Source organism: Larimichthys crocea, chromosome XVI, assembly GCF_000972845.2.
Source record: "Larimichthys crocea isolate SSNF chromosome XVI, L_crocea_2.0, whole genome shotgun sequence".
Lineage (NCBI taxonomy): Eukaryota > Metazoa > Chordata > Actinopteri > Sciaenidae > Larimichthys > Larimichthys crocea.
This window is the reverse complement of record NC_040026.1, coordinates 6,562,215-6,582,597: the sequence shown is the minus strand read 5'-3', so window position 1 is coordinate 6,582,597 and position 20,383 is coordinate 6,562,215. Positions and strand designations below refer to the sequence as shown.

Genomic DNA, 20,383 nt, shown 5'->3' with positions numbered 1-20,383 from the left:
CCCCTGGAGTGTTTGATTCTTCAGCTCGGTTTATTTAGCAAGGTGGGAAACACGTCTTTTGGGTTCTGGTGGTACCAATTAAGTTGCCTTAAAATACAGCACTGTGGTTTGTTAGAGGAGTTTATTAAACTCACTTTTTCCTTTCATGAGACCTGTTCTGATGCTTCCACTTAGTAAATCACCTTGTTGAGCTGATTTTGGATGATGCTACAATAATTCGCCCGTAACTTCACATCACCTCCTAACTGTGAGTGGAGCCATGGGAGTCCAGCTGGTTCCTTCCACATAACAGTTTGTAATAACGGGTGATCGGGCTATTCCTTAGACACAATAAGACTAGCTAAGTCTAGCTTCTCTTAAATCTAGAACCTCATTAGCCATGAGGAGAGACGTGGTGCCCAACTCACCAAAGTGCACCATAGTGGTTCACACTGCTGAAAATTACCACGGACCACTACACCTAGAGGTCAAATGATTTCAACTTTGACCTTTGCTGCCATTGACTTTTTCAATGTGCAACCAATGTTGTATGTATATGACATAGCCTAGCAACTTAACATGCAAGCAAGGGAGGCATAGAGCAGAGAGTGAAAGAAATGTAACTGTCCACTGAACTCAACGTTCCAAACATACCAGAAAAAGTAAGACTTGAAGAAATGTCAGCAGTCAGATGGGCATCTAACCTACAAATTCCACTGGGCGCGGATGTACTCCGTTGTGTGTGTGCAGATACGTGGCCGTTCTAGTCAGTGTTTCAAACCCCACCAGCTCCGTCTATGATCTGCACCAAACCTCACAATGAGCAAAAAGCAAAATCTCTTATCATGCGAAAGCGGCTCAACCTGACCAGTTCCATCTGTGCAGAACATCCATTAAGTACCGAGGGCATCAAATGATGTAATACTGCCTGATGCAGCCAATGTGTGTGTTGCCCTTTGCATTCATCATTTCAATCAAGAAAAAAATGTGGCACGCTGAGCAGAATCAAATTGAATCAAAATCCAAAATGGAATCGATGAAATTAATTCAAAGTCAACGTGATAGGGCGCATCACGTGCAGAGAAGCAAATTATAGAGTCAGCGATGATTCCTACAACAAAAATGTGACTTCTCTCCTTGAATATCATCAAGGTGATTGATGATAGTTAGGATAATACAAACATGGGTTTGTTTTTAGCCATCTATCCATTCATTTTCTTCCGCTTATTCAAGGTCAGGTCGTGGTGGCAGCAGGTTTAGAAGGTTATTCCCCAGCATAACATTTCAGCTCATTCTGGGGGATCCTGAGGCGTTCACTGGCCAGATGAACTATATAGTCCCTCCAGCAGGTTCTGGGCCTGCCCCAGGGTCTCCAACCTGCTGGATGTGCCCAGAATACCTCCAAAGGAAGGCACCCAGGAGGCATCCTAATCAGATGTCCGAACCACCTCAGCTGGCTCCTTTCGAAGATAAAGAGCAGTGGCTCTACTCCAAACTCCCTCCGGACCAAAGGTCAGGGTTGGAATGTAGATGGAACGCAAAATCAGGAGCTTCGCCTTCCGGCCCAGCTCCATCTTCCCCACAACAGTCCGGTACAACGTCCACATTATTTTGCACTTCATTTTTCCATCATTTGTGAACAAGTGCTGTTCATGTTTAAAGCATTTAAACCAATTCTGCTGTGTTTCTTTTTCTGGAGAAAACAGTCTCATTAGAAGTCTGCTTCAAAAAAGAAAGCAAATGCAAAAAAAGTTTTCCATCCATCTGAGACAAGGAACTGATTGATTGTATCCTATGTGCTGTCAATCCACGATGAATCTCATGTGAGGAGCCTCTTCGTCATCATGTTTGTCTCAGTGCAGTGAGTTTAGTATTTCTTGACGTAAAGAGTTGATTTCCCAGTAGCTGATGCAGGTAAAATTAGGAACCGAGAGATCTTAACGCAGCTCAAAGTAGTGATCAGCATTTGAAGCGCCATGTGTTTGTACTAGTTTTAGACCAACATAGATATTTTTGTGGAATAATCCATCTTGGTCTCTTCTTAAAGTAATTAAGTTTGGGATTAGATTTAGGTGATCATCTGTGATTCATGTGAGCACAACTTTTCCTATGTTTTTTGGACTTTTCAGCAAATGTAAGTGAATTAATGAGGATATATGAGATGCAGCAGCTTCAGATGTGCATGTATAGGCTGAGCGTAGAGATCTCTGCATGTATTTATGTGTATGTATGATTATATGTGGTCCCAATGCTCACCTGCCTGCAGCGTTACCTCCAGCCTACGCTGAAGATCTCTCAATGGACCAAACCCAGATTCACATGACTAGCTAAATCCAAACTTTTGGCACCTTTTTTTAGCTTTCACATATTTCAGCACCCCTACTATATAGATTTCTTGTCACTATATCAAGGTTGAAATATAAGCAAACATTTCACTGTAGAAGGTAATATTTTTATTGGGTTAATATAGATAGCAGGAAAGGTATAATTGGGCTGCATCAATGAAAAATGTGCAGAGGAAAGAAAATTACTTTAAAGCTTGGTATTAACTAAAATGACGGATGTACTCCTAATTGTTAGAAATCTTTATTACAGTAAGTGAGTTTTTGACTCTTGTAAACATTCTGTTGGGAAATCAGCCTATGGACTAATCTTCCAGAGCAAAAACATATACCATCGAATCATAATTACACAATGGCCAAAAGGAGGATATCACTCACAGTTCAATTATCAACTTTTCAAGATTTTTATATGTACTATGTACACTATGGCTTGGCTGAATACAGCCACAGGCTTCACAATCACAAAACTAGTTCACATTCATTTCTTTTTTTAATGACCTGCTTTATAAAACACTGAGTTTAATTGAGGAACTTTGCGCATGGCCTTGTGGTTAACCCTCGACCAGTACTCTCTTACAGTAAGTGTTCTGTGCCACGCAGGTGTTTTCTCTAGAATTACAGAATGTCGAACAACTTTCTGTCGAAAACATTTTCTATTGAAAACCAAGGAAATCTTCTAAAGAGTCAAATTTCACATTTGCGTGTTACAAAGTAAAAAACTCTTTAATGTGCAGTAACAATTAAATAACTGGGATTAAATAACTTTAAGTGTACTGAAGTGTGCACACTCTCATTTCCCCTTGGTGGTCCAAATAATAGGAACCTTTTCAATTACCTGTTAAGTTCCTTTCAAGGAAATAAAAAGGAACCTTTGGGACCCATAAAACTGAAGTCTTACCCATTGGTTGAGTTTCCTTTAACACTTAATTCTGTCTTATTTTTTCTTCAAAGTGTGTCACTACGTCATAAAGAATACATGCTAAAGCATCCGAAGGTAAAAATGTTGACTGATTTTTCCAACATTTTGTCATTTTAGTCATCTTTCTTTTGGATCCTCTCACTCATACCAACTGCATATTTGTCTCTTCTGTTTTTGCCGTTTAAACAAACCAGCCCGAGTGTGACTTGGCTTTAGTGAGACTTTTGGCCTGTTTAGCTGCCACCAGTAAATACGCAGTGATAACAGTTTGTATTTTACCAGTGATTTTCCACGTAAGCATCTGCTCCTTTGTGATTAGACAGTCTGTAAACGTGAAGCTTTTCGCTATCCATAGCCAATTTTTCTGTTTGTTTGCCTGTCCTAAGATAAGAAGCAAGATCCTCAGCACTCAACACCTGTGTGAAGTCTTCATACTATTGCAGTCACATTGCAGCCATGAGTTTATAGGTTTTGCTGTTGAACATTGAGAGTGTGGTTATGTATCTGTCAGCCAATCACACCAGGATTTACCCAAGTGCTGTACTGTGTATAGTATAGTATATCCTAAGGGCCAGCAAAGCCTGAACATAGCAACAGCAATTCATCTTGAGTATCAACATCAGACCATGGGGACTACTGATCCCATTGTCTGAACAAACAAAAGAAGCTTTTCACAAAATGTATCAAACAAAGTAATCCGCAGCCACAGAGGTTGTCGTTTTGATTAAAAACCTTGATTAACCATATTCTAATTAACTAACAATGATGAAAAACGGTAACAGCTTGAAAACTGTAACCCGTACACATGCTTTTATTTCATAAAAAGGAGTGGGATTTGTGTTCAAAGATTTGTTGAAAAAACAACATTTAAAGACTGAAATGATCGATTATGGATTGCCATCAGTTTATTTACTAATTAACTTGCATTATTCATTATATGATATTTGTAAGCAAACTACAGAAAACAGAACACATCAGGCAGATTTAATTCACTGTACAGGCAAATATACGGCAGTAACTTAAAGGGAAATTGAGTAATTTATTAGATCTATTAGCAACCAGCAGGAATTTCAACAACTGAAGGGTTTGTTTCACAACTGGCAGCATGTGCATGTATGAGTTACAAGCAAGCATTGTAACACACAAACAATAGAAAAGTCACGTTTCCTCAATATAGAGAAGTTGAGCTAAACTTTTACAGCATCAAGCAAGTAATTTGTCATCTGTGCGGGAGGGCGGCTAGAAGAGTGTTTTAAACTTTGAGTACAAACAGATCACGGTTTCCTATCCCCAGGACAGACAATACTCGTTCTGTAATCTGTCAAAAGGTTCCTGGAAGTTACTGGTGTTGGATGTTAAAGAAGTCTCAGGTCTCCTCTCTCGGTCTCCTCAGCCAGGGGGAAGTGTGGAATGGACCTCACCCTGTCCCAGCTGGTATCCACACGCAGACCTGCTGAAACGCAGACAATGTTGTTACTATTGACTGACACTGTAAAGCCACTCCTCTCCGCTCTGCACATGGGGAGGGAAATCAATCAAAAGCTAATCAGAGTGAAAGGCACTCTGGCATCTATTACATCTTCTGCAAACTTTTAAGACAGTGTTGTGCATCATCTTCATACAGTATGCACCAAATACCAAATTCATAAGAAACACCAAACACCAAATACATTTCTGTGTGTGGTCAGGTTCAATCCTTTTATTGGACAGCGACCGTTCTACCACCCAATTCAACACCACTGGATTTTACAGTCTGCCACTAGAGGGCAGCGACAAAATACAGTCTGCACATTGGAGAATGTTAAACACCCTGTATCTTGTATTCATTTGCTGGATTAGCCCTTTAGTAGTTTAGATATTTTCACGCTTACCAGTTTTTCCTCTAATGCAGGCGCTTGTGGTCCTCAGGCTCGAGTGTATGTTTTGGCTTCATAACGCTGGCATAAATGTGTTCGTCGTTAGTTTTACAGTGTTGCCGTGAGTAAGCAATCAGTTGTGCTATTTGCTTTGCCGTGAAGGTTTTTTCAGGAACGGCAGGCGGTGTTTTGCACGGCCGAGTGTTCACCTTCACCTTCTCTTCTTTTCCCTCGCTAAAGACCTCGTCTGAAAGTGTGACTCGGTGGAGACGCATGACGCAGAGGTCCTCGCGTGTCACCACCGGTTGAGGTGTTGCCAGAGATATGAGGAAGGCTGAGGACTCTGAGTGGCGCCTACGGGGTGGTTTAGGTATGAGAGGGGGTTTGAGTCTAGGGGAGCGGTCTGGATTTGGAGTGTTGTCTGATTGAGAGTTAGGCACAGGACTAGATTTTGGATCAGGGGAGATGACTGGCAGGGGAATCTGCAGAGACAGCCTGTTAGCACGAGCACGGGGGGAAGAGGAGCTGGACTTAGGACGCAACTTCCAGCCTAGAGGGTCATGGCCGGTGATGACAGATGTCGGGACAGGGGGTGGAGAGGTGCAAGAACAGGTGGAGGAAGATGATGAAGATGATGAAGAGGATGAACGTCTTGGTGAGCTAAAGACCCCCATGGCAGGGCAGGAATAGCGTTTCAATGAAGTATCAGATGTTGTGTTAGATCTCAGAAGGGATGCCCTACGCTGAGGAGGCTGGGGTTCCTTCTTGTTCTTCTTCACAATAATGACCGGGGAGGTTCCACGCTTGTAATAGTCGACAGACCACCGCCGCTGATGAGAGTGAGGTGCCGCACTAGGGGTGTAGACTGTTGAGACAGGACGCACTCTGGCCTCCTGGCTGTGTGTTGTAATAGGTCCTGGTCCTTGTCTGTTATCACAGTCTCTGTTCTGTGCTCTGAGGCTCACGTGATTCGCATAGGTACCATTGGCATTGGCTGGGCTGGTAGTAGAACACTTATTCATCTTGCTTGAAGGGCTGAGCGCATAAATAACCCTGTACAGAGAGGACATAGGAGAGGTTGTCAAGATACATTTTGAAAAGAGGAACAGAAGACGCCCATCTCAACTTCTCAAATAAAGTTTCAGATCATTCGCAAACAATATCGTTTTACAACCGACAGTCGTGTGAACATTTAGAAGGATGTTGTCAATCAACTGAAAACCACCTGTAACTGCAACATTGCCAGTCCAGTCACAGCCAGGGACCTTGGTTGCCTATGATTTCCCCTTTCTTAGTTCTAATGTCACAATAGCACTGTGATGGGTCATAACGTCGGCAAACCGACTCATTTTCTAATCTAACATTTATACAGCCATATAACAGCATAAAGGTGCAAACTTTAGCAAGTATTAGCCGACATAAGTTAAGCATACCAGACAAAGTGTGGCTTAGCTGCAAACCGCCCAAGTGTACAGAATTTTATTACTTAAAAATTAAACGTTTCATTTGCAACTGTTATTTCTTCTCTTAAGACTAAAGTTAATTAATATTTCATTTACAGTCTTGTTTTTAAATTCTATAAATAAACAAGTTGGTCTCATTAAAGTTTTTTTGTATTCTGTATTAAATGCACCAATACCCATACTACCTATATCACTACAAGCATAAAAACATTCTCTGAAGATAGAACTGAATTTAGTACTCACAGAACACAAATTATTATAAGGTCTGTCCAAAAGTTTAAAAATAAACAGTGTCCAAGATGTGAATATAAAAAGTGATCATTGTTTACCTGCAGAGTTGTGTTCTGTTCTCAGTTCCCGTCCAAACTGGACTAATCTCTTTCTCGCATCTCTTTCTTAATTCTGCTCGCTGTGAGAGTGAGTGTGTGTGTTTCCCCACCCAGTGACCAAACCCACATCTAACCACAGCTTCCTCAAACGCCCAGAAACTGACAGTCTGCCTTTCACATAACCTCTCACATGCACACACACGCAAATATCAGTCAGGGTTGATTAACAGTTGTTTTCAGCGAGAATAGTTTACATTTGTTTACCAGGAACACATTTCTCAGGCCTCAAAAACTATTTTACTTCTTGTAGTCATGATCCACAGCTCCTTCAGTGTAAATCAATATGTGTTTTTACTCTATCATCACCAGGGACAGTGATTGTGATTTAACCTACGGCCACTTCATTAGAGAGTCAGTTCATCCAGATAAAAGAACATATTCTCCCTCTCTCTCTTCAAAAGTAACTTTCTGTACTTCGAGTGCCACATGTCACGTTCCATCTCATGGTTTTGGATGCTTGATTGAGGTGCTATATTGGTGCTTTGCATTTAGACTGCCTCCTCTCCATGGTGCCTCAAAATCAAGTGAGCCCTGTTCATGGATAAATACCAATTACAGGCATTTGTTTTCAAGCATGTCATAATTAACTGCTCTCTGCTTTACGAACTAAGCAGCAGCTGCGGGGGGAAAACATTTTCATCTGCACAGTCTGAGTGTTGGTTTATCCGCCAGAGTGGAAAAACTATGGGGGATTGCCATGAAACTTTGCACATATATTCATGGTCCCCAGAGGATCAGTTGAATTAATCCAGTTTTAAGCAAAGTTGGATCTTGTGGTTTAAGTAAAGTATCTCTCTATCCACTGGATTAGATTGAAATTTGCTGCACACATTCATGCTCTCCTTAGGATAAACTGTACTCTCACTTTGGTTAATGTTAATCTACTGCCATTATCAGATCATAGTGTGTATTTGTCCACTCAATGACCAAATATCTCCAAAACACAACAGCTTTGGCTATACTGAGTTTCACAATGGCTCTTCAGAAACCTATGGGTTTTGTGTAGGAACTTTTCCGACTCTGGTGACTCCTGATGGTAGAAAGTTATGAGCCATGAGAAACATAAGATAAGGGGATTTAGGTGTTTGACAAAATGGGCGCTGTCAATTCATAATACAGTTTTATACACCAATTCCTTCTATTCTATTTTTTTTATTTCTACATTTACAGCCCGCCCTGATGACATTATTTTCAGGAAACCAGAAGCAACATTTTTTTTTATTATTTCTGGTGTGAGATATACTGGCACTACCGATTTGCACTTACCGCCTTTCTATTTTGAAGAAACCCACAAAGTTCAGGAAGCTGTAGCATCTGATAAATTCAAAAGTGACATTATCTGTTGACCTCTGCTGACTCCTGTCTAATTGGTTTGATAGACCTTGACATTGGATGCACTCTTGTAGTTATTTCTTCTCTAAAATCAGCACCTGAAACAAACTGATCACATTACAGGTCTCCCTTATCAGCCTTTGTACAAACTCCAGTCGTGGTACACAAAGTGTCGACCCAGAAGCTGCACCAAAACTGTAAATCTGACTGCCGTCTCATGTAGGCACATATACACGTGTCCTCTACCCATGTTCCCAGATACCGTATGATCTCTGACGTTCATGTCGACGGCAAGTCTTTTGAAGTTTGATCACTTTCAGCTCAGAAGCTGCGTTTCCTTCTCCCGCTTCTTCATAATCCACCCACAGGCCGCCAAGACCTTTCAAGGCTGTGTGAGTAATTGGCAGGTTTGTGTGTTGTTGAGAGTCGGGGGCTGCTAGGTGAGGGCTCGGTGCATTAATCTCTGTGTAATGAAGTGATGTAAACCTCGGGGGAGGGAGCGCCGAATACTGTAAACCTCTAGATGAAGGAAAGGATTATTGCTGATCTGAGTAGTGTTCGTCTAATGATACAAAAAGAGATGGATGGAGGCAGGAGGAAATGTGTGTGTACCGTGTACTGTATTTATGTGAGTGTGTGAGGGAGAGCTGACCTTTCATTCGTTGTTTCCTTCAATAGCAATGAAATATATTTACCTTTGCTGCCCACCAGTCAGAAGTGATCAATATGTGCTTATTGATGCTTGAAATGTTAACAGAATCTCTCTGCACAGTTAGCCATCTCTACTTATGTTGTGTTTTTTTCTTTTTTTATTGCATGTCACAGTTCAAATCCATGCTGGGAGGTTTTCAATTCAGTTTGCGCTGATAGAAAATTGCTGTAAAAGATGATCTTGGATAAAAGTATTTGACATGAGTATGTCTAAAGAAGGGAGGGAAAGTTGTTAATAATAGAAAGTCCAAAGTAATGCAACAATTCAGAAATCAGGTGTGGATCGTGTCTAAAGAACAGGAGGAAGCTTTCATAATGTTTTTCTTTTCAGAAGTTGAGATTTGCTCACAATAGCTAAGCGCAGAAAGCAGCTCAGCAGAGCTGTATACTATAGATCTGTGGAAGATGGAGAGATTTGAAGCGTGATCCCCTCAGGTTTGCAGGCAAAAGGATTAAAGAAAGCCTTCAGATTTTTTTTTATTCAAGTATAAGAGCTTTTCTACACTGAAAACCAAAGAGAACAGGGCAGAAGTTGCGTAATAGTTCTATGCAATCACAGAGAGCTGGTGATTTACGGCTCTCTTGATGCCATCCAATCTGGAAGACAGCGAGAAAATTACTTTAACAGAAAACCAAAATCAAAGTAATGACAGCAGCCACATTATTCCATCAGCGCTATCTCTTTGCGAAATCAGGAGACTGTCTTTTAGATGTCAGAGTACATATTTATTACATTTACACTGTGCAGCTGAACGGCCTGAAGAGCCACAGGGATGAAAAAGATTCCTCACTAAAATTAGCGTGTTAAAGTCCACATCACGGTCAGATATCACACTGAGGTTTCGCTCTTTGATGCTGATGTGAACGTCAGGAGGTGAACTACAGGGGAGCCAATGGAAGCTTATTTTATTATTTTTTGGAACTGTTTTAGTAACCAAGTTTAATAAATAATTGCACTGAACATAGAATTGATATATATATAATAACTAAAGAAAAGACAAATTGGAACCAGCAGACAGAAGTCTGGGTAAAATAAATAAAATAGTATTCACACACTCCAAGCCTCCACTGACTCAGTATAAGAGATCCTGAGCACGACAGCAGAAATGGAATATATGTACACACACAGCATATCAGCACTAGAACATATGCATAAATCCATACACATATGAGCACACACATCACATCACTCTGGAAGAGCAGGGAAAGGCAGTTATTAGGAAGGAGGCCACATTGCTCAGAATTTGTGGATAGACCTGTGAGTGCGAACATGATTTTTTCGACTTTAATGCAATTTAAAACCTCCTTAATCCAGAAAACGTGGGAGAGGGATCTAAGCAAAATTAAACACCTTGCCAACAGAGTGGCAAAAGCAATCATGTCTTTACTTGTTTTGGATAAGGGAGGGAACCCCAAATAATAATGAGAGGGTCCGACATGATCTGTATCAGAGCGTGGTGGCCATCTTGGCAGTCCTGCCTCTGCTGCCTCATGGCTAATCTAAAAATGGGCAAAGATGTGTATTGTTGGTGGACATGCGGTGGTTGACTGAAGCCTGGATGCTCAAACAAGCCATCTGTAAGGGCACCCACCTGTCAATCAAAGCGCCCACGCTCTTACTTATGCATAACTTTAAGCCTTTACATAACATGAACATGTGAATTATATAAAAATTAAGACTCAGCACAGTTGTCATGAATGGGGAAATTAGCTATAGAGACCAAAATTGTTTTTTGTACCAGGCTGTAAACATGTTTATTTCTGCTGTGAAGTTGGACATTTTAACATGTGGGCTTATGGAGACTCACTTCTGGAACCAGCCTCATGTGGCTGTTTAAGGTACTGCAGTTTTTTGGCACATCTACATTGGCAGAGAGGTTATTAATAACACATGAGCTCTCTCGGAAAAGGGCTATTGTGTAAATGTATGTGCATGCATTTATAATCTGTAAAATGTGCTGTATGTCATTTGCTGGCTTCAGCTACATGATTGCAGCTCCTCCGTAATGTCATTGTTTAGATTTTTCATCCTGACACTTTACTTTATGATATGCTATTCTGCAAAAACAACATCATTTCCTGACTTGTCATTTGATGCAAGTGCCAAAACACCCCATTAGGAAGTTTGCCCGACTTGCACATCAGTGCTCATTGTTGCTCTACATTTTGCACTCGCTGCTCATAAAAAAGTAGTTCCGGTCCTCTGCTTTTGAATAAATCATCTGTGATGACTCCTCTCTATCTGATTGTCATTAACATCATCGGCCCACTTCTATTCCCTGGTTTTCAAATCGAGTTTATCAGCCTCCACATCTGATGTATCCTCTGATATGAAGCAATAAAATCATTACACGGATGTTGTCAAACTAAACTACACATTCCCATGTGAAAACAGCATGATGTAACTTTAATTAATATTTGTTTCCGTAAAGGACAAGTACATTTTTCACTGTTATGATGAAATTTCTATTCCCCTCTTATGTGGCAACACAATAACCTTCCCTTCCTCCTCTCTCTGCCAGTAGAGGCGTTTTGACATAACCTTGAACCGCCCTTCGAGGCTCACTTCACTGTTGCGTAAGCTCTTCATTTCATTACACCTTTCTCAATCTTCCTCTCACTCTTATCCAGCCTTAATAGCAGAATCTCAGATTGGCTAACTGCCCTTCACCACATCCTGTGAACAGAAAAACTTGGGCTAAGTTAATACAAATCTCATCAATCCTCCATGGCTCATTATCTAGTATCTTCACCATCTTGCAATTCATCTAACTTTCAATTCTTAATGCATAACGGTTGATGGTGAGATTGGATTTTGATAAAAATCTCATATACAGAAGCACACACATACAGTATCTGCTCAGAGAATGTTAAGAGACAGTAATTACCATAACTGAAATTATTTCCATAATCATCAGGGCTAATTAGAAACATGGAAGTAGGGCATCTCCTCGGCTTTAATGTAAATAACTGTAGTCTGCATTAATAATCCTATTTTACTATGAACACATGGCCATCATATCAAGACACAGGCACACTTTTGAGCTACATGTACATATCCTGTGAGCGATGAGAGCTAAAAAAAAAGAGGAGTGAATCCTCTTTCGGGTTTTTTCATATGTACCCTGCCCTTTCACTTCCTTTAATCTTTAACCACATTAAGCAGATTCTAATTTGAATTAGTTTTATGAGTGTGAATTACAGTGAGCGTTTTTTTTTTCGAGGCTTTCACACTTGGAAGATATAGTGTGGAGGAATTCATTTTGTAATTTTAGGACGGGATGAGGGTGAAATTAAAACACAGACCACAAATTTCCAGACGTTAGCTGCTTAAGTAGAGCGTTGGATTATAGTCGCAATAAAAAAAAGTCACGTTGGCCCCTTTTCTTGCTTTTTACAGTTTTACTGCAGAGTTGCAATAAAGCACAAGTAAATCAATAAATATAGAGCCAGACTGGTGCTGCAACAACTGGTGTTGTCCAAGGCAGTGGTTCTCAAACTTTTTTAATAATGTATCCCCTTTTCAGCCAAGTAACCCCTGACCAGCACAGAACATTTTCTGGAGCCTATGAAGCGATACAATGCAGTGAAAACAGGATCTTTGTCATTCTTTGTGGCAGGCAGTCACTGCAGTGATTTTTTTCAGGCTCATTCTGTTTCTTTGCTTTGTTTTGATCAATTCCTCTCACAGTGAACTAACATCATCATCAGTGTCATTGTATCGGCTGCTTTCTTCTTCTCCTTCATCTTCTTGGGTGAGATTTTTGCAGCAGTTGACAAATTACGTCAGATAACAATTGCATTGAGAAAAGAAATGTTGAATGTGAAGTGTGGTTTGCTGAATTTGAATCTATAGCTTCCGACTGAACTTTATTTATATCAGGAACTTTATTTATATTATGGACCTCATGGACCTCCTGAGAAACACTGGTTTAAGGTAATGATGAGACAATGAAATACAATCCAGCAGAGGAGAACAGATTAATGAGCTTCAGTGCCAAAACACTGCACAGTGGTTTGTAAAATACAGACAAGATTTTAAATCTCTGGATATTATGAAAACTGTTTCATCTTTTGTCACACTGATCACAAGGTAGCCAATACAAATACAGGAGTCATGTTATACTTGATATGATTGGCCAATACTTTACCAGATGACGCTGTCTATTCCTTGCATGTTGTCAGAAACATGTTTTAGTGTACTGTTCAGTTGCAATGTGAAAATGTTCCAGGCCCGTCCGCTGTGTTAAAGAACGGACAATCCAAAACCAAGCGCCTCCAAACTCACAGTTACGTCACACACCAGCTGGAGTGTTCAGTGCAACCACGTGTCCTCATTGGATTCTGTGTGTCTGACTTCAAATGAATGAGGGGCTTATTTTTTTTATTTTGGCGGGATAAAATTTGAATGAATGTGGCCTAACAATGCTGTCAGGACAGGAAATGGTGTAACCACACCATTTCAAAAAGTTGGAAGAATGGCTGGACATTGGACAGCTGCAGTTTTTGCATGTCAAAAACTTTCAGGATTTGCTTTTTATACTGTAAAGTTGTAGTGTAAGTACCGAGCAGAAATCTTTATTGTTGAAAAACAAACCTGTCAGTGCCCCCTGGTGGACAAACAATGTTATGGCGACAGTTCCGAAATCATCTCTTAACATGTACAATATATAATGTGTTATGTTGGACATAAACACATTATATATTGATATATCTGTCATAAGCAAACATCAATCTGGCTTTTGTATCGATCAGGTAACAAGTGTTACCAATGACTGCTTTGAGCTGTGCAGTAAGTGTTGTTTATGTATAATATCTGTCCATCACAACTTCACAGAAATATCACATCTACACATTCACGAAGAGTCGCAGATTATTTGGTTTCAAAAGTTGTCTGAAAGCGCGATAAAAGCACTGTTTGTCTCAGTTTCTGTTTTCATGTGTGCTGCACATGTGCTACAGTAAACATACGATGAGACCTCAGAGAGAGTTGCATGTGAGTAGAGTATCAAAGACCCCCAACAACATTAAGTGCTTTTTAACCATACCAGCTAACAGAGACCCAAGAGACTACTGTCCTGTAATTAGAAGAAGATAGATGTATAGAGATGCAGGAGAGAGGATGGGTGAAGAAGGGATCATGATGAACTGCAGCCAGCAAGCAATAAATGAACCTTTTGTCTTTCTCCCTCTTTCCATCTCTGCGGATTCATCCATCTCCTCTGTCACCACTATCCAGCTCTCCAATCTCTTCCCTCCATCATGCCTATCTCTTCTGTTCTCTCTCTCCTTCACCTTCTTTCCTCTCATGTTTTGGAATTCTTCACCACTCTTGTGCTCTCTTTCCATTTCCAGGCATGGTTGACAGAGATCCACGAGTACGCCCAACAGGATGTGGTCGTCATGCTGCTGGGCAACAAGGTAAGACCTTCTTGCCAACACTGGTAGATGGACAGATGGACTCATAGAGGGAGGGAGGGAGGAATTATGGAGAAAGGTATGAAGGGAGCTTAAAGGAGTTTAAGAATGCATTTATACTGTAGATGTGTCTGGACACTGGGAAAGAGATTTGCTCTATATGTCTGGATTTTCAAATGTCAAATGGTTTACTAGTTGTCTTAACAGATAGACCAATGTGACAATAAACTTACATTTATTTGTGAATTAAGTTGTTTATAGAGACAAACCCACAGAGACTTATCACCCAGCTCTGCAACTTTGCCATTCAGTGAGAAACCTCTGATAAATTCATTAAATGCAACCCATTCAGTGAGAAACCTCTGATAAATTCATTAAATGCAACATGTACCTGTACACCAAATAGCAGAAAGTTTTAGCGACTACCTGCCAAAGAGCTTAGTTATTTCTCTCAGGAGTTGGTGAGCTTTTATTCATTTTGAGCCTTGGTGGATACCAAAATGGAGCTAAAAGAAAAGTCAATATTGCTTGTACAGTCATGAAGTTAGTCAGAAACGTTGCTCATGTTGCTCCATGTCTGTTGAATGTGTAAAATAGCAACTGTTTGCTATCACCTTCGCTATAGCCGCTTTGTAAGTTGAAGACATCTAGGAAAAAATATCCTATTTCATTTATGTCCAAATCATCTGTTTATATGGTTTGTGCGTGTGTGGTAAAAACATAAATAAGTACCCAACGGGTATTAAAATCCACACCATAAGAGAGGACATTTTGATAGTACATATGTCAAACATGCACAACAAATTGCTGTGAATTCTCTCATTAGCATTAACCACTCTCCAGACACTGTGTGACAGGAATTGGGAATCGAGCCACTGTCTCTAACTCGATAATTGTCTGTTCTAGGCTGACTCCACACATGACAGGGCGGTGAAGCGAGAGGAGGGAGAGAAACTGGCAAAGGTGAGCTTCATAAAACACATGTAAAAGTGAAATTTGCCCACGGAGCAGCGTGGACCCTTAAAACGCCCCTCCTCATGTAGCTGCTGAGTCTTGATTAGTGTGTGTAATTACGTATTCATGGAGGCACATAATGTTGTTATTGTTTGGAATAAATGACGGGGGGCTTGCTAAGTTAATTTTCCAGGCCATTTCACTCCGATAAGCTCTGAGATGCGTGTTAGAGTAAATGTGAACACAAGTGGTAGTGAGAAGGGTGGCAGAAGAACTGCAGCTGTCAAGATAGAGACACACACAGTGGGAATACTGACATGCACACACACACACACACACACACACTGAAAGAGATTACTCTACGTCTTTCATTGACTACACACTGGGTCTTTTTTTCTGTCTTATAAAGTATCACAAAGAGGAGAGAAAGCCAGAAATCTCAGCACCCATCACAATTATTGTTGAATTATGATTGGTATTGATCAGCAACACTCTCATTCCTCTCTAGGTAAACGCCGTCTCCCAGAACTAAATTATAAACCAAATCTTTCTGTCAGCAGCAGGACATTTTGTCCTAAAAAGTGTCCACACATAGAAGAAGCACACACACACACACACTTAGTAACAGATGTTTCTCTGTGCAGGAGTTTGGAGTGCCCTTCATGGAGACGAGTGCTAAATCTGGACTGAATGTGGAGCTGGCCTTCACTGCAGTGGCCAAGTGAGTCACACACACCTCAGTATAAAGAGCACAGCAAGGTTTCTCAGACTAAGATGTAACTTTACCTTGAAGGAACACACAAAGACTTTTTGAGAGTTTGTCTCCTCTGCCATCAAGGTAATGAGAACGGAAAATAATCACTGTGGCACATGTAGATCAACAGCTCTGTTCAGTCCTACCTTTTCTGCAGGAATCCAAAAATAAAGATGTGGGTTGTGAGTGGATCTGAATGAAGCCTGGTTTCTCAAACAAGCCACCTGTGATGGCACCAACCTGTCAGTCAATGGGTCATGATGTTAATTATGCATAACTTTAAGCTTAAATATAATTTGAACAGATGAACTATATAAAAATTGTAAACAAGTTTATTTCTGCTGTGAAATTGGCCATTTTAATATGGGGACTTATGGAGACTGACTCGTTTTGTAGCCAACAGGAACTTCAGTTTTTGCCACTTGGCTTCACTTCACTGCCACAGCATTTACAGCAGCAACATTGCTGAGCTAGTTTAACAATTCTTTACTTCTGCTGCTGTTACAGTTTTTAACTTTCAAAGACTTGATCACAACAGACCTCACCAGAGTCAGTGTCCTGCATTACGTCACTGTGGCTAACTACAGCTGAACGAATTTGCTAGCAACAGTCGTCACTTCAGCAGAAAAGAATCCATGGTCATCTGCCGGAAAAATGAGAGTCATGCTTTTGTTCACTTCTGTGTGAAATTGAACACCTGTTGTTTCAAAAAATGTGGAAATCGGCCACCATTGCCATACTACACCATATGAACATGGGCAAGATGGCCAATGCTTGGAGGGTTATTAGGAGTTTTTTTTTTTTGACATGATCATGTACATTTTCATTTGTTCCCTACATCCATGGTATGATACTGGAAAATGCCGAACCCAAGCATTCAAATATGCAGGGACACAGAGTTGGCTGTTAATATGAGAACACTGTGCTTGTCTTACATCTTTTTAATAATGGCTATTTTTAGTGGGCGTTTCAGTCAGATTTGTAGAGTCGGACAGTTTGTGTGGGAGTTGTTTTACATTTTTAGCTTCGTTATGGTAACAGGCTGGCATGGTGAGATGTTGCCAAGAATAGCATGGCAGTCTGGCACACAAAACCCAGCAGATACAGAATATCGAGAGACAAGCTCTTTTCCTCTTGTTTCAGCTTCTGTTAACACCTTTTCAGTTTTTACATCTCTTGCTTTCTTTTTCTCTTTTGCCAGCTCTCTCCAAATTGTACTTCTCATCTGTCAATCTGTCATGCCAAATGAAGAAAAGTTTCTCTATTAACCTTCTATACAGAAGATGATAAAGTTACCATTCGGTTTACTCTAATGGGCTAAGAGAATAGTTTCACCTTTAGAAAAATATGTTGGAAGCCAGTCTCATTTCTGTGAGCTCTGTTATCTGACCAGTGGAAATCCGTCAAAATAGAAACATGCCACAAAACTCTTCTCTAGTGCACCTTTTCCAAATGTTTTTCTCCAGCTTTCCTTCATCAGGGTGGTGGTTCTTATTTACAATGCATCTGTCATACTGAAAGAAAGAAGGGTGAAAACAGGTATTGGGTAGCTGGCTGTCTGAAGGTAGCAAAATTGCCCTACCAGCAACAAGTGATAGTAACCTTCTCTTCTCACTCCGGACTAGCGATACAATAAACTTATTTTCCGAAAAAAGCCAAATTTCCAATTGTTATGTTGATGGTGTAAGGAATACTTCTCATACTTTTGAAGAATGCTTCACTCAAAATGCATGATTAGATAACACGTAATTACATAATTATCTCCCCCGTCTGTGGGCCAGTATTTATTGTAAAATCTGCACCTCCTCTGTTGCTGATATTGGTTTCATAATGATCCTTACTCCCTGAAGTCAGATAGCACAAATCAAGTGACAGTGTACAAATATTACAGGGCCATTTTTTTAAAGCGTTTCTAACACAGGGTGTTTATCCTTTGCTGGACCATCCGTTGTAAGAAGATATGCATAAATAGTATACACATGTCTCCATGCACCACTAAACTACTGGAAAATTATTTTATACAGTTTTTACCAACCTTTGAACCTTTGACAACTTTGAAATCTCGTGCCCAGCAGCCAGTCTGTAAGGTTTTATGACTTACCATAGATTAAAGACTACACCCATGGTGGAGCAGTGTTCTATAACAACAACAGGGAAGCAATCAACAGTTATTGATGAAATTCTTTCAAGGTAACGGCAGAGACCACAACACAATTAACACTGCTTGATTGCAAATTCACAGCTTTGAGTTTGCTCTTGCTATAAGCATCTAACATAGTTGTCACATGGTGACATGAGGCCATTCGGAAATGTATCAAGAGCAAGCACCAAATGAGGTTTTGAAATAGCACCCTATCTACTTGCAATGGCATTACCATGCATAGAGTACTTGACTTCCACAACACCTTATCATCTTGGTGTAAATGTTATTGTGATATTTTATACTGCGCTCTGGCGCCACCTAGTTTCCAGCAGAGTTAACATAGCTTCATGTTCATACTGTCTGTCTGTCTGTCTCTCAGAGAACTGAAGCACAGGACCATGAAGGAGCCTGATGAGCCAAAGTTTCAGCTGAAGGAGTACGTCGACAAAGAAATGAGGACTGTCGGCTGCTGCCGCTCGTAGACCACATCCTATGTGTGTGTATGCGTGTGTGTGTGAGAGATACAGAGAGAGAGAGAGAGAGAGAGAGAGAGAAAACAGGTACATTCTATAAGTAAAGTAATAAATCTGAGTCGGGCCGTCTGGGAATGATCATGAAATTCTCAGTGTTTGTAATTTTCCTATCAGTGGCGATAAGGCCAATATACTCTCTCTCCCAGCCCACCTTTCCTCTGCAACTGTGAATGTAATATAACTCCTGTCTACATGCTTGCACATACACATGCATGTACACACACAAACACACACACACACATACGGCTATGTTTGTACGTTTACTTGAAGGCTTGTTGGATCCGTTTTAACATAAGTGTGATGTATATATTTTAAATGTCATTTTAATTCTGTGCTCCAAAAGCTTTGTAGTTTGTAAATGCTCGTCTTGTAGAAACAAAAGAACATGGACGCAAAAATATTGAATATTGAATCAATCAATCTTGTTAAAGTCATAGAAATGAATAGATCTTATGAAGACATTTGTACAGATACTACTATTGCACCTGATGTAAGCTGTCAAATGGCACTGTGTGCTGTTTATGTACAGGATATTGTATGACTTTTTAATACTTGTACTTGTGACTCTCATTAGACTGACGTGTCTGTGAAATTTAGGTTCTCGTATCTTTTATACGCAGATTGTTGAGTTTGAGTATAATGCTGCTATGTGAAGCATTTTTACATCAGCCTCAGTCATTCCTAGACCATATTATAAATGTAAAAAACAAGATCATCAGCAAAGCGACTGAAGGCGTCCATTGACCTCTACAGAAGTCCACTTAGGGTAATAGCTAACGAAAACTCCTCTTAGAGTTTTCAACCACATCTCGCTCTCTTCATTGGCACATGGAGCTGGTCTTCTGGTGAAAACCGGATCACCTTCATCATGTTTAACAATAATTTAACAATATTGATGTATTTAAAGCTGGAGCTGGTCTTTTACATATAAATGAACATGCGTAACATTCAAGCCCTTGGCGCACAAGTTCACACAATACTTATTAAGCCTATCACTGTCAGGTAAATCTCTCTGCATTTTACATCAACCAGCATTGGTTTGCCACAGCTGAAAGGGCGATCAGCCTTTTTGATGGTGTAGATTACAGCAATAGGAGTATGATGGCAGGCATACGTCATAAGGTTGTTGACAGTGTCTGAATATTAACTTTCACTCGGAAAGGAAGGTGAAGACAAAAAGTTCCGCACTGTTAAACATTCAACAGATGAACTCCATTGTCTGAAGACCAGATGTGGTTTTAAGATCCAGGTAAAGCTAGTAAGTGGACTTTGAGTTAAGTTTTTATCCAAGTTGAATATTGCTAGTCGGAGATAGATGTTATCTATTATTATATTATTATCACTTTTTATATGTAAACTATACAGCATATCGTATTATTATCACTTTTTATATGTAAACTATACAGCATATCGTAAAAATATTGAAAAAGTGCTACACCAAACATCTTGATTTTTGTCTCTATGTTATCTATTATTATATTATTATCACTTTTTATATGTAAACTATACAGCATATCGTAAAAATGTTGAAAAAGTGCTACACCAAACATCTTGATGTTTGTCTCTACTTCGCCAGGCTTAATTTGAATG

General features: G+C 40.1%; 2 protein-coding genes across 3 annotated transcripts in view; one reads left to right on the top strand and one right to left on the bottom strand.

The window, feature by feature from the left end:
* rab26 (RAB26, member RAS oncogene family) overlaps positions 1 to 20,167 on the top strand; it is a 93,802-nt gene extending 73,635 nt beyond the window's left edge. Inside the window, exons 6-9 of the mRNA XM_019255555.2 lie at positions 14,347 to 14,412; positions 15,316 to 15,372; positions 16,008 to 16,084; positions 18,640 to 20,167. Coding sequence (XP_019111100.1) covers positions 14,347 to 14,412; positions 15,316 to 15,372; positions 16,008 to 16,084; positions 18,640 to 18,742 — 303 coding nt within the window. The 3' untranslated portion in view covers positions 18,743 to 20,167. The remainder of the gene's footprint in view (positions 1 to 14,346; positions 14,413 to 15,315; positions 15,373 to 16,007; positions 16,085 to 18,639) is intronic.
* LOC113747874 (putative protein TPRXL) lies at positions 3,940 to 7,029 on the bottom strand. 2 transcript variants are annotated; one of them, XM_027289442.1, is made up of 3 exons: positions 6,889 to 7,029; positions 5,112 to 6,149; positions 3,940 to 4,693 (listed from the first exon to the last, which is right to left on the bottom strand). In XM_027289442.1, exon 2 carries the CDS (start codon positions 6,116 to 6,118, stop codon positions 5,123 to 5,125), a length of 996 nt encoding a protein of 331 aa, XP_027145243.1. In that variant the 5' UTR covers positions 6,119 to 6,149; positions 6,889 to 7,029; the 3' UTR covers positions 3,940 to 4,693; positions 5,112 to 5,122. The 2 variants fall into 2 exon arrangements, with proteins under 2 accessions (XP_027145243.1, XP_027145244.1); XM_027289443.1 differs by having other exon boundaries at positions 3,940 to 4,690.
* Positions 20,168 to 20,383: the final 216 nt, after the last annotated feature.